Source organism: Callionymus lyra, chromosome 17 (assembly GCF_982586985.1).
Source record: "Callionymus lyra chromosome 17, fCalLyr1.hap1.1, whole genome shotgun sequence".
NCBI classification, from domain to species: Eukaryota; Metazoa; Chordata; class Actinopteri; order Syngnathiformes; family Callionymidae; genus Callionymus; species Callionymus lyra.
In genome coordinates this window covers 1,229,567-1,244,628 of record NC_141834.1, presented here as the reverse complement: position 1 = coordinate 1,244,628, position 15,062 = coordinate 1,229,567, and the positions used below count along the sequence as shown (strand labels likewise).

At 36.2% G+C, this 15,062-nt stretch overlaps 1 protein-coding gene across 1 annotated transcript; it reads left to right on the top strand.

The window, feature by feature from the left end:
• The first annotated feature begins 397 nt into the window (after nucleotides 1–397).
• slc6a20 (solute carrier family 6 member 20) lies at nucleotides 398–11,027 on the top strand. Its single transcript, XM_087812211.1, has 11 exons — nucleotides 398–524; nucleotides 3,156–3,296; nucleotides 3,822–3,913; nucleotides 5,969–6,196; nucleotides 6,280–6,390; nucleotides 6,492–6,733; nucleotides 6,808–6,970; nucleotides 7,685–7,886; nucleotides 9,604–9,763; nucleotides 9,829–9,994; nucleotides 10,137–11,027. Exons 1-11 carry the CDS (start codon nucleotides 401–403, stop codon nucleotides 10,302–10,304), a joined length of 1,797 nt encoding a protein of 598 aa, XP_087668337.1. The 5' UTR covers nucleotides 398–400; the 3' UTR covers nucleotides 10,305–11,027.
• Nucleotides 11,028–15,062: the final 4,035 nt, after the last annotated feature.

Sequence of the window (15,062 nt, the reverse complement as noted above, 5' to 3'; positions counted from 1 at the left end):
CTTAATAAATGTCATGACCTAACTACGAATGTCCTTTTTTTAGGGATTTTCTCGTCTTTCTTTTTGCTTGACGGCCCCTAACAACATTCACATAATTTAATGTGGCCCTAGAAGAATTATAATTGCCCACCCCTGGTCTACAGATTATTTAGAATTATGATCTTAATTGAACCTAGTATTTGCCTCTATAAATACATTGAAGCATGTTTAGAAAGATAGCTAGCTTGCTCAGCATTTAATTTGTCTAATTTTCCCTACCGTTGACTGTGATCAACTTGTTCCGTTCGAGTGTGCGTTTCTGTGACGTGGGCAGGCGACACGCCCCCCGCCGACCGCTTGATCTTCGACTCCCCACGACAGTGTTGGATCACTAACCTGGAGACGATCAACACTCGCAGAGATGGAGGAAAAAGGGAGACAAAACTGGGACAACCCAACGCAGTTCATCTTGGCGTGTGTCTCGTATGCAGTGGGTCTGGGGAACGTGTGGAGGTTTCCGTACCTCTGCCAGATGTACGGAGGAGGTGAGAGCCTGCAACAACAAACTTAAATTTAGATTGTCGCAAGGAAAGGAAGAAGCTGCTGTACATTTTTTATACTACAATAATACATATTGTTTGACGTTTACAATTAAACTCGCCCCAACCTGTTTATTTTTTCTTTGATTTCCAATTGATACACAGGTGAAGTACCAATAACAAGTATTATTTAAATGACGTAAATAATCGCTTAATTTTGGCGTGGGACATTCATTTCCACTTAAAATGATTGTATCCCATTATAATGATTGGTCGTAGAAGAACAGTAGTTAAAAAAAACTTCCAGCGGTAACGGGTAACTTCCAAGTCTTATATGAGCATTTATGTTGTAAACTCCTTATCAGTCAAAGTTATTGTTAAACGTTTAGTAGAGACAAAGTTAAAGCATGCAATAAACCGTTACTGCATGTAATAAAGTTGGTTAAAACAAAAATAGCTCCAACAACGGGTAGTTTTGCGGTAATAAATATTTATCTGCACTGATAAAAAGACATACTTTGACACATTGAAGGTGATTCATAATTGTACATTGGGAATTTTATTATATTATATTATTATATTATTATTTGTGTCATATAAAGGAAACGTGTTTGACAGAAATAATTATTCTATATTATTTTTTTAAGAAATAGTTTTAATTATATTTCCTATTATTAATTCTTTAGGCAGATGTTTTTTTCAAACTGAATTTATTCCCGACTAATTAGGTTATTGTTATAGTTTTAGTAAAATAGTAAAGATATATTATTGTATTTGTTATTGTTATTGTTTTTCTTAATATTGCAGGATGAATAAACATCTTTTGTTTCAGAAAATGCGTTTCGCATTTACTTGTATAGCTGCAATGAAGTAGAACACTAATTTAATTTGAACTATTTCCTTTAATTTTTGTTATGTGTTGGTCAAAGAGACCCGGTGGCTGAAAGGGCCACACAAGGGACTCCTCAAAAACATTTGTTTTTAGCCATTTGGTCACATTGGGAGGACAAAGGTTAAATAAAAATGTAGTGTAAGTAAATAACAATTCAATTGTATTAGAATTAGATTTAAAGATGTGTCATCCATTATAAAATATATGATATATAGTGTAATATCATCTGAAGAAAATTAAATAAATAATACATTTAGATTATTTAAGTTCAAAGTAAAACTGTATTTCATAGTCAATCTTAATATGAATAGCACCATCAGTCACCTTAAGTGAGAATGATGAATAAACTAAATAAAGATATATTAATATTAAAAATGGCACTTCCTTGCAGTTAACTCTTTAATTGTTTCTTCTTTTTTCTTAATGTTAACAGTAAATGTAAATATGATCAAAACGGAAGCAATGTAATGTCTGATTATAGATGCAAATGGAAAAAGAGTGCATGTGTAAGTAAGTAAGTAGTTTGGTCAGTCAGTGACTTTGTGTATATTTTTTTGTTCTTTCCAAAAAACATAGTCTTGTTCCTGGCAAATCCTAAACCAGTTTGAGGCAGAGGTTCCTTAATGCCATAATGCATAATGTCATAGTGGTAAAACGGTGGTAGTCACCTAGCTGCCACTCTCTAGTGCAGGGGTGGGCAATTATAATTCTTCAAGGGCCACATTTAATTCTGTGAATGTTGTTAGGGGCCGTCAAGCAAAAATAAAGACGATAAAATCCCCCCCCCCAAAAAAAAGACATTCAACATTAGGCCGTGACATTTATTAAGCTAAATTAGCTGCAATGTTATTCTTGTATATATGAGTTTCTTTCAAAACATTTATTCAACTAACTTTAAAACAGTATTTTGAGGGATTAATATACACTAAAAAAAATACAGAAAAAAGGAAGGTAAAGGTAAATAAGTGATATGTGAAAATGTAAATGTATAATAAATACCAAATACACTTTTTAATGCAGTCGAACCATTTATGAGGCCACAATGTCCAGATCAGTGGTTCACATGGGCTCTTAATGTGAAATCCCAAATCTCCTGACTCTTCCCACCAAGATGCAGTAAGTCCCTTATCATGACTTTGTTCCGTTGAGAAGTTATTAATTAATAAAGTTCCTCTCCGTCTGAAATCTAAGCGAACGAGTGGTTATGAGAGCGAATCCCATCGAGACGTATGGTGGGCTTCACTCTAGCCAGCTGAAATCACTCCCTGCTTTGTTTGTATGTGTCCCTTGGAGGTGGAGACTTCCGAGATCAATAACACACACCTCTATGCTTGACCAATCACAGCAGTTATGGTAAAGTGTTGTGAGAGTGTTGTACAAACATACATAGTAATGACAACAATAGAGGTCCAATACCAATTTAATATATTTTTGTAAAGTTAACTATGTAATGTTTTTTAACCAAATAAAAGATGGACAAAAGGAGAGTTTTTGGTCCATCCTAAAAGAGTTGTCACACTTTTCTGTTGTTTTTCTTAGCAGTGCAATACATTTCCATGTCAAGCATCTGAGCCAGGCTTTTACTTTATTTGGTCATAAACTTTACACTTGCAATGCGGAAGCATTGTGTAAAATCTAAATCATTAACAGATGACTTTTTACAACAAGCCATTTTCACCAGTTACTGTCTGGGTTCTTGTTGTTTTTTTTGTATAATGTCAACGTTTGTTCTTTCTACCCACCAGGAGGTTTCCTGATCCCATATCTCATTATGTTGGCTGTGGAAGGTGTGCCATTGTTCTACATGGAGCTTGCTATTGGACAGAAGATGCGTCTGGGCAGCATCGGAGCATGGAGTGCAATTAACCCCTATTTAGGAGGTGTTGGTAAGTGTAATCACCTTTTCTCTTAATTTCCACTTTCTTTCCCCATTGGGTGAATGTATATTTATCATCACTATGTGAAGACCTGTTGAATCAACTGGCTTGAAAATAATGGTCTGAAGAATGACTAGGATGTCTCTTTACGCAATGGAAATAGTATCTCTTTCTCCAGGTAATTACATCCACTGCTAGTTTTACTGTCAGTAATAGGCTTGGGACAAGATAGAAATCCCAGTCTTAGTAAAGCAAGTAAAGTGTCAAAACAAAATGTTGTCACTTTGGTATACCCCCGATAAATATTGGGAGAGGGCCACAAATTACAGTTCCATACCAAACATAAATCACATCAAAATTGCTTAAGGAAAGTAATGATTCTGGCCCAAGGACACTTGATAAATGGCAATTGGAAGGACAAAATAAAGAATTTCACATTAGTTGCCCTTTAAAAGCTTTCCTAGGTCTTACTAAATCCATCTATATTCACTTTAAAATGTGACATTGAGGTTTTTTGTTCTTACTTTCTTACAGGTTTTGCAAGTGTAATGACATCAGTATATCTCTGTCTGTATTACAACATCATTAATGCCTGGAGCTTTTGGTACCTCTTCCATTCATTCCAGGTGAGTTACAAATTGTGACAAATATTGTGAATCTTTGGAATTTTGTGTTGGAGTTTTAAAAAATCAATAATATTTAAGAAGGAATTCAAAATTCCTTAAGAGTCCTAAATATTAATATATACAATTCATAGAATTATCAAGAAAAAACATTTTTTATTGTACAAATAGACGCAAAAAATATCTTTATATTAGTAGTAACACAATTCTACAGTATTTTAACCAGATATTATTATACTTGATTATTCAGTCGTTTAAACTCATAACCTGGAATTCAGCCAATTATGAATTGTGAAACTCCTGACCTAGGAGGCAAATATGTCCCGCCAAGTCATTTTATATTGCCCGCCAGATGGTTTATTCAAATCAAAGTAGATAATGTTCATGTTAACCGACAAATACTGTATGCCAATGTTTAATATAAGGAATAAAGATTATATTTCGTTAAAAATTAAACAACAACTACCAGTAACAATAATATGTTGAAGGAAATACGGTGCTAAGTAAGCAAGCGAGCTTTATTTTTAAAGCGCCTTTCACAGAACAGGGTCACAAAGAGCTTAAACCACAAAGCAATACTCAGTTAAAAATATTTACTAATTTAAAAACTTAGAAGGCCAAAACAACACAAGACAAACACAACCGCATCCAAGATAATCAAGAAAAAGCCTGCACAATTAAATAGGTCTTAAGATGCTTCTTAAAGGAGTCGGTAGACTAAACACAGAGGGAGAGGAAGATGGAGACATGCTCAATGACAACAGGGGTTCAACACAGGGAGGGATTTTCTCTTTGATAAACTTAATTTTGTCAATGAAAAATCTCAACAAGGCATTGCTGTCAGCTTAAAAGAAGGCAGGGGTGTCATGCAGGACACACGAGAGAATTTAGCATGTCAAACAACCTTAGGGTTTTTCTTAATTACTGTGAATGTAGTCAGATCTGGAACTTTCCATCAGCTCATTGTATGATGACATCAGATGAACCTGAGTTCAGGAAGGAGTTTTTAGTTACTCCTTTGAATTGAAATAGAAAAACTCTTTCAAAGAAGAAATAAAAGGAAACTTATACAGATTCCTCCGCAGCTGGGGTCAATGGAGCAAGAACATTTTTTTTTAAATAAACAAGAGTAACATGAGCAACACATCAGTAGTTCAGAGGATTATTCTTCTAAAGAACTTGCCTAGCAGAAGGTTGCAAGTTACAGGCCTTTGAAAGGAAGCATTTGCTTCTATTAATCTATTAAATTATGACTGGTTGTAAAAGAAAAAAGATTTCTTAACAGTATGTAACTCCACGGACTCCATATGTGTTAACCCCTACAATTCAGTTTTGAAATCGTCACCCAGCCAATGGTTCGCAGCATTATCCACCTTTATTGCGTACCCCCTTTTGAACTGAAAGACTAAGGGCACTTGGTAACTGGGAATTAGTATGGGATGCCTGCTTTTTTTTCTGTATACTTAAATTCCAAAAATCTTAATTTAGAATATTTAGTCAACATCACGAGGAAATGTTTGTCTTTCATATTGTGGGCATTCTTCTTAAAAACATAAAAACAACAAGCACAGTAGTTGCCCCAAGTCTGACCAAGCTATTGTTTAAAAAAAATGTGGGGGCCACAAAGTGACCAAAGCCAAGGTACAGGAAGCAGCGGCCACGCAAAAGATGGGGAACAGAACAGGAAAGTTCTTAGTTAAGGACATTTGACAGAATGCATGTTTATAGAGACATGAGTTTGTGTCTTGGTCTTAGTGAAAACCAGAGATGTGGTGTGGGGCAAGACTTGGGTAATAAGGCAATTTTCAGATGTTAAAAAAAACACTCATAAGTTTTAAAGTAGGAATGTATTCTTTTTATAGTAGTCATCCCTGCGTCAACCTTATTAAACAATCAATCAACGTCCAACCAAAGACTCCCTCTAAATTGGTCATGAAGGTATTTGGGAGTTGTTGACTGTAGTGAACTATTGCATAATCTTGAATTGAATCTCTGCTCATACTGAAACATGTGACAAGAACTGCTTTAATAATGTTGGTATGATCTGTTCATTTCCAGTCTGAACTTCCCTGGGCAGAGTGCCCTATAAACAGCAATCGTACAGGACCTGTTGAGGAGTGTACAAAGACTACACCCACCGAATACTTCTTCTACAGAGAAACACTTGATGTTGCAACCTCAATTAATGTGAATGGAAACGTTCACGTTGGCCAGGTTTTGTGCTTGCTGCTTGCCTGGTTCCTAACCTTCCTATTTATTGCTAAAGGGGTCAAGTCAACTGGTAAGGTGAGTGAAGTATTGTTGTGCTTCTTTGTTTCCAATCCTTTTACAGACAAACATAAAATCAAGATATGTGTATCTCCCTGTAGGTTGTTTACTTCACAGCCACATTTCCTTATTTGGTTCTGTTTATCTACCTGGTCCGTGGCCTGACTCTGCATGGCGCCTTAACTGGGGTCAAATTTATGTTCACTCCAAGAGTAAAAATCAATTTATTCACAAAAAAATATCAAGATTAATCTAAATAATGAATACATGCTTAAATGATATTGATGTGCATTCCCTTTTTTGTCGGTTTTAGATGGAACATCTTGCCAACCCTGCTACTTGGATCAATGCAGCTACTCAGATTTTTTTTTCCACGGGTTTGGGTTTTGGATCCCTCATTGCTTTCGCAAGCTATAATGACTACCACAACAACTTTGAGCGACAAGCTATCACCGTTTGTCTCATAAACAGTGGAACCTCAGTCTTCGCAAGCATTGTTACCTTCTCCATCTATGGCTTCAAAGCCACGGTTAACTATGAGAACTGTCTGGAGAGGTGTGTGACCTCATTTGTAAAGTTTTGATTTAATAATGTTAAATATTTAATGTTTTGTGTCTCATGTCTTCCAGCCTGCGAACTACACTGCTTAACGCTTTTAGTTTGGCAGAGGATTCTATTAATATGGACAACGTCTTGGAATGGGTTAAGGAGCTAAATACGACATATCCAGATCAGTTTGCTCAGCTTGGGATCAATCAAGGAGACTGTGACCTGGAAGTGGAACTTACTACAGTAGGTTTCTCGTGTGATCCTTTTATTGGAATTTAACTCCAAATTCCTTATGTTCATTTGTGTTCAGGTTTTGTTCAGAATGTTTATGGTAATAGATTTATGGACAGGGCTTTAGCACTTTTAAATGTAAATTTGAAAGACAGTTTTGTGCAAACAGACACACACTGATGACAATAGAGGTCAAAGATCAATTTATTTAAGAGACACTTAAATCATCATATTTGTTGTCCTATAAGGATAATATCCACAACATTTAAAAAAAATGCAATACTTAGAATACACAGTGACACACTCACTCCATTTATTTTCTAGCCGGTCAACTTCTGGTTACCATGATATGGTATTTCATGTGGCAGAAATATAGACAATACTACATCCATTGGTGGTTCAACCTTCACATAACTGTCTGGATTAATTTAGGGAGTGTCTTTGAACAATTCAAAAAGAAATAACATAATTATCAACATATTTTCAAAGTCCAAATTTGAGATAATCAATATATCAATATACTATATATATTCAAAAACAACAAAACAAATCTCAATTTCTCAGTGTAAAAGTTGCATTTTCCAAAATAAGAATTTACCTTCAATTTACCTCAATGCATGTAACCCTTAAAGCGTTGTTTATTCATTCTATTAATTTTAAAAAAAACTACACAGCATGAAATTTATGGTTGTAGACAGAAGTTAATACTTTTGTTATTTGTTTCAGGCAGTGGAGGGGCCTGGTTTGGCATTTATCGTGTACAGTGAAGGGATTAAAAACATGCCCTTTCCCCAATTGTGGTCTGTGCTCTACTTTTCCATGTTGCTCCTGCTGGGCATGGGCAGCATGCTGGGTAACATCACGGCCATCATTACTCCACTCCGTGACTTCAAGATCATATCTCGCATCAGTTGTGAGCTATTTAGTGGTAAGATTTAATTATCAAATTGATTATCCTGTATGTTTCATATTAGTGATAATATGAACATGAATGTTTGCTTCACTTCACATTAACAGCCCTTTATATTTGTTTATCACTTTCATTTCTTTGTCAACAATGCAATTTTATCTATTCAGCAGATATCACTACATTAACCATGTTTATTTCAGATTCATTAATTCACTACAGACTGGCAAAAGTATCAGTATTTTGAAAATAACTGATCTAGACTTTGGCTAAGCTCAGAAATCTATAGAAATACCAAAGGAACTTAATTGAACAAGAGTAAGAATCGAGTTTCCAACAATTATCTGTGGTCAGTAAATGGGGCTCTGCCCTGTGCCCTCCTTTGTTGGGTTTGCCTGAAATGATTTTTAGGTAGGTGTAGAGAAGGAATACCTGTGCCTGTCAGGTGAGGGGGAAAAGTGTCAAAGGGGGAGAAGAAGACCACTAAGAAACCTTTAATACAGGGGTCTCCAAACCTGGTCCTCAAAGTGCCGGGGTGGTGCAGGTTTTTGTTCAACCGATCAAGCATGTACAGTTTAACCAATAAAGTTTCAGCTTAAACAATCAACACCAGACTGACCATAGACATCTATATACATAGATGCCCCATCAACTGCCACTGCCCACTAGAGCGATGTGTATACAGCGCGACGATCTTGGTACAGTGCTACTCGCTCCTACAGCTCATTTGTCAAGCTTTTTTCACTGGGTTTGTTTTTTAAACCTCAGACAGATTGATAAACAAATATGAAAGGTATGCGGAGAATAATGTCACAATATTACATAATGTTTTAAAATGAAATATTCTATTGAGAAAAGGTGGGATAAAATTATGATTAGGATCACTGCAATGTAATAAGAAGTGCAGTGTACAAATGACGATTGTTGATTGTTAATACTACCTCAGTAATAGATTTTTAAATAAAACCCTCTTAGAAATTAAACTAATTTGACATAAGTTACCCCCTTCTAGATCACACAGATTCCCAGGTTGCATGTCAAGGATTCAATAATAACTATTTACAACCTTGCAAAACATACTAAACTAAAACCCCTTAAAGATCCCACGAGATCTCGTTCGTATATTCCGCTCATTAGAGCATCCATAGACAGTTGTTTGTCTGCGGACAAAATTAGTATTAAAACCAGCATTTTTAAAATATCCAAGCACCCTGTATCATAGCTACATGTATGACGATTTGAACGTACCACACCATTTAAAAATCGGTCCAGAATTCAGCGAATAATTGTTGCCTCTGATGACACTTTACCAAGATGGCGGCGCTTTATACACATCCATCTACAGTCGATGCGGCGTCTATGTATACATGTCTATGAGACTGACAATCAACTGATTACACTCTGAAGACTCCTGATTGGGTTAATGTTGGTGCTCTTGATCGGTTGAAACAAAGATTTGATGTAATATGTTTAATTTCAAGGAAAATTAAACATATCTAAAACATGATACTAAGTGAGAGGGATTTTGATAGTTATAATGCCCAATTATTCTTGAACTACCACTACCACTCTCCTCCCATTCCCTCTTTGGAATAATGCAAGCCTTCTGCAAAAAAGTTGACATTCCTACCAGCTTTTTGGATGATATAATGATCTGTAAAGGAAATTAAAATTCCAGCAGCTGTTATCTGTTGAGTCTCCTTATATATAGTAATGTTTGAATGTTCCTGCTTTTCAGGTTTAATATGTGTGCTGTTTCTTTTACTCGGCATTGGCTTCACTACTCCATCTGGAAATTACTGGTTCACCATGTTCAATGACTATGGGGCAAATTTTTCCCTGCTCTTTGTTGTCCTCTTTGAAGTCATCATTGTCAGTTACATCTATGGGATAAAAAGGTTTGTGTCATCTGTTAATTCTCTAATTACACAAATGTAGAATACTGTTAACAATTTGCATTCAGGTTTGAGAAAGATATAGAGGACATGCTGGGCCATCGCCCCAACTGGTACTTGAAGATAATGTGGTTGGTCGTCAGTCCTCTTTTACTCATCGCCCTCTTCATCTTCTATATCGTCCAATATATCCAAGGAGGGGCGGCAACCTACCAAGCATGGGACAAAGAGACAGTGAGTTATTTTATCGGCTGCTTGTTACTTAATGTCCATCCAATCCGGCATTTTGCACAATACTAGAAACAATGTGTTATTATATGTGTGCTCATTTCTTAGTATTTCTAACAATGTAATACTAACTTTTCTTCGGTTTCAGGGAAAGTCGGTGACAACAGAGTATCCTGTCTTCGGCCAAGTCTTTATTGGGTTGCTACTTGTATCATCAGTCAGCTGTGTTCCCATTATGGCTCTGTATGTATACTGCAAAAAGAGGAAACTTGGCTACCACAAGAAGCCCCAAACAATCAGCACTATCGCTGCATAACTCCACAGATTGTAGAAGACCTCCTGCCAGCACCAGCTGTGATCAGAGTCGTCAAGCAAAACAGCAGCTGTGTTTATAGTTATATAGTTGACCTATTTTCAGTGACTCCATTTTTCTTAATTTTATAAAATTAGAAATACGGTAGTAAAAATGTGCCTTCAAAGTTCCCAGAACCCTTTTAGCTGAATTAATATAGTCCAAAATTTTTTTCAGAATGCTAAGTTTAACAATAGATAGATCATCTGACAGGTTCAGAGTAACTTTTACTACTCGCTTTTTACTAGAGCTTTATGTTTTATAACCAGTAAGATATTTTTGACACATTTTTTTTAAATTACTAGATTGTTTTTGGTGTATCTGAATATGTGCTTTTGTAAAGCAGAGATTGTTTGAACCATTCCTAAACTTGCAGCAGGTCAAAGATGAAATAAGTAAAATAAGCAACCAAAAAGTGTATATATTGTAGATATATGTGGCGTCAAAGATATGTAGAAATCATTATCGAAACTGGACATGAATGAAATGTTTTAAACCCATCACTGTGTATATACTGTATATGTATTGACATCTTTATTACTCCTACCCGTTTCTCTGTAATTTCAGAATGTAATCATGTACCTGTATATTAAAGTATTGTTCATTAATCCAACAATGGTAATTAAGTGTAAAAAACAATTACAAACACCATTTGTTCCATTCAGAGAAAATAAAGGACTACCATAATCTCTTTTTTTTTTTTTAAGAAGTGGTCGAGGACAACAATTACTCAAATATGTGCTTCTAGTCATTGTAAAATAAACTTTAGCTATTTCCTCTGCCTCTTGTCCTTCAATATAAATAAAACACTATACTTTTTTCAAAATTTTTCAAAAATGCAATCAAAATGCTTAAATCACTGAAATAAGTTATACTTGTTATGAATTAATTTGTATTTTGAAAACTTGTGGTACACAGTGTTGCAGTGTTTTCTCTGATCAGTTAGTTTAATCTGAACTGGAATTTTAAGCACATTTACTTTTCACCTGAATCCCAAAAAAAATGTTAAGTGGGACTTTAGTAGAACTATGCATTTAAGAATAAGTAGTTTTGCATAATTGACTTGACTGGGTTATAATTCATCATATAACATTCAACATAATAATCATAAATCAATGACACACATAGCATGAAAGCGCATTATCAGGGTTCTACAACAACATAGGCTCAATTTTATAATGAAGGCCAAACTCCATGTGCAATCTTATTTTATATGATTTAACTGACAAGTCATAAAAAACATTCTTTTGCCAAAAGAATGGGATATTCCCACATACTAAATACAGATCCACTGTACAGTTACGGTAGGTTGTTCATCATACATCTTTGATATGGTATTTACTGTTTAACAAATTTATTTGACACGTTTGGACTGTCAAAAAGGACGTAAAGCTTATGCTTGTTCTTACCGGAAGTTCTTTATTACAGTAGACATCTGATCGATGGACAGTAGCAATCACTTTGAAACAGAAAGGTTTGTATCTTGTCTGGGTTAGAGGATTTTAACCAAGATAAGAGAAAAACTAGGTCTAACTAAATGCACTCCCATGCACCACACCCCTCCAGCTCACCTTGTTATGGACGGCAATGTTGCGTTTCATTTTTTAGCAATGCACAGTAATGAATGCAACGTCCCTCTGATAAGAAGGTTATGAGAGGAGATACTGAAGTTGTGCTTGTGAAACGTATCACTAAAGCACTACACAGTCCAACTCTTATCTCAAATAGGTCGGGATGACTGAGTGAAACAGAGTGGCAGACAGGGACACACTGGAAATACTTCCTGTCCAATAAACTATTAAAATACAAAATACAGTATATACCTTTTTTATTAAAAAAAACAACAACCTTCCCGTACCAAATTTGTTCGATAACATTATGATATTTTACATCTTAAATTTGAAAGTACACGCTTTAATTTGGATTTTTGTTTCGCTGTATCAGATCGAAAAATACATGATCAGGTTTTTATTAAGATTTTAATTGTATTATTTAGGTAGCTTAGTCTGACTAAGGAAAACTATTATTTTTCTGCCTAGTCTGGGAGAGTTGGAAATTGATTTTAGAAGTATGAACATAATTGAACCATTACTGGTACCTTTTGTTTTTAATGAGCCATTATGTAACCATCACCTCTTTGCTCAAGTATTTTATATATTATCATTTACACGGGTATCCAGACTGACCAGGCTTTAAGATCTCGGGTAACTCTATTAGCTACAAAATGGATTCACTCCAATCATCTATCATTTTTAAATGAGTAGTAATAGAGAATAGAACTAAAACTTTTAGTTTGGTAAAGACACCGACCTGTGTGTTATTTCGATCAATTGAGTTGTATTAATTTCAAGTTGGGTTGTTTTTTTAGTAGGAACAATCGTAAGTACAGGTATTAACATGCTATTGCTATAACTTTGCTATAAATTAATTTTGACCTGTGTATGTATTACATTCGGCAAAAGATTCTGTATAAACAATTTTATAAAATGTATTAATATCTATATCAAAATTACTTAAACATTTTTAAATCACATACATGTAATCATTGTTTCTATGCAATGGGTCAAATCAATGACACAAATAACAATAAAAAAGTAATTCCTTCATTTCAACCATTGCTCATGTACATAAAGAGATGCCAGTTGAGATAAATAGAAAATTAGAAAATGTATTTGCGTCAAGTCTAGTGCTCCGCCCTCTAACAGAGCTTCCCTATTTGTTAATCCTCGAGGTCCTTCCCAGGGCCGGGTCTAGGCAGGGGCAAGAGGGGGCCTGGCCCCCTCAAATAAATGTTGTGCCCCCTCAAACGTACATGTAAGTAAGTAAGTAACAGCACAATGCCCCCTCAAGATTTGTGGCTGCCCCCTCATACATGCCTGTCTAGACCCGGCCTTGTGACAGTGTGGATCAGGGGGAGAGATAGATCAAGGAAAAGCGGAAGAATGATGGCCATTCATGGATTCACAGATTGTGTGGCCTGACAAGGTGATGAACAGAGGGAGAGCAAGGGTGAGGTGTAGGAACTGAGAGAGACGGAGATTCAATTCAATTAAATTTTATTTAAATTGTCTTATCATAACAAAGTTATCTCATGACACTTTACAGTTGAAGTAAGACTATAGTGGAGAAGGTAAAAACAGATCCCAGCAATTAAACAATGAGCAATAAGCGAAACACTGTGCAGTGAGCTGTGGCGAGGAAAAACTTCCTTTAAGAAGGCAGAAACCTTGAGCGGAACCTGACTCATTGTTGACGGCCTCCTGGAGATGGAGGTGATCTGATATCCTATAGATATCTCCCTCGCCTTTTCAATGCCCGCATGGAGATCGAGCTCCCCCCCCCCGAGGGTCAAGTCAAGTCAAGAAATGTTTTATTTATAAAGCGCATTTAAAAACCAATGTCGACCGAAGTGCTGTACAGGTGTTTAAAAACATAAGAAGCAACGACATAAAAGACACACAATGCATGGCACATCATGACACACAAACAGAAGCAACAGGAGTCCGACTCAACATGAATTAAAAGCCTCAGAATAAAAGTGCATTTTAAGTGATGATTTAAAACGTTCAATGGTCTGGGCGCTTCGGATGAGCCAAGGCAGGGCATTCTAGAGCCGAGGAGCTGCCATTGCAAAAGCTCTGTCTCCTCTGGTCTTTCGTTTTGTTATAGGAACATCCAGCAATAGCTGGTTGGCTGAGCTAAGAGACCTTGCGGGTGCCAGGCTATTTTGTGTTTTAAAAACAATTAAAATAATTTTAAAATCTATCCTTAAATTGACTGGTAGCCAGTGGAGTGTGGCTAATATTGGCGTGATGTGCTCATGCTTGCGCTTTCCAGTCAGGAGGCGTGCCGCAGCATTCTGCACGAGTTGGAGACAGGACCAGTGTTTTGTGGACCCCAAGATAGAGGCAGTTAAAATAGCTGTTGTGGTAATAAAAGCATGGCTAACCCTCTCCAGATCAGTGGGGGGGAGTTAGCCTTTAACCGTCGATAGAATTCTTAATTTATAAAAACTGTTCCTGATAACAGACTTCACTTGTTATTTAAATTTATTGTCAAAAAACACACCAAGGTTTTATACCGAAGGCTTGATGTTGGGAAGAGAGGCGCTCAAACGCCCAGAGGGACAGTCAGGGCCATTTTGTCCAAAGATGATGACTTCTTTTTTGTCATCGTTAAGGTTCTAAAAAGTTCCTTTTCATCCAGGATTTGACATTGGGGAGGTGGCGGAGACACAATTTGTCCTGTTATGCACTCGTAGCTTTGGCGTGTATTTTCTGCTCTGCTCCTGTGTGGTGTTTTTCCAATAACAACCACAAAAATATTGCTTATAGTTAAGAATGTCTTTTGATATGTCAATCCGTTTAATTGCTTGCAACAAAAAAAGCATTTCAGTCTATAAAAGAGCTCAAAACCCAGACGCAACCTGAGGTCGAAAACAAAAAACTTCTTATACTTATATGCTTCTTATGCTCCTAAGCTTTGGAACGATCTTCCTGAGGTCTGTAGATCAGAATCTACTGATGGTTCCACGCACACGGCTCAGGACCAGAGGAGAGAAATCTTTTCAAGCTGTTGCTCCTAAGCTTTGGAACGATCTTCCTTTCTCTTTGCGCATGATGGAGTCTACTGACTCCTTTAAGAAACATCTTAAGACATTTCTATTTGTTCAGGCTTTTCCTTCATTTCCTGTTGTGTTATCGGTTTTATCTTGACCTTTAA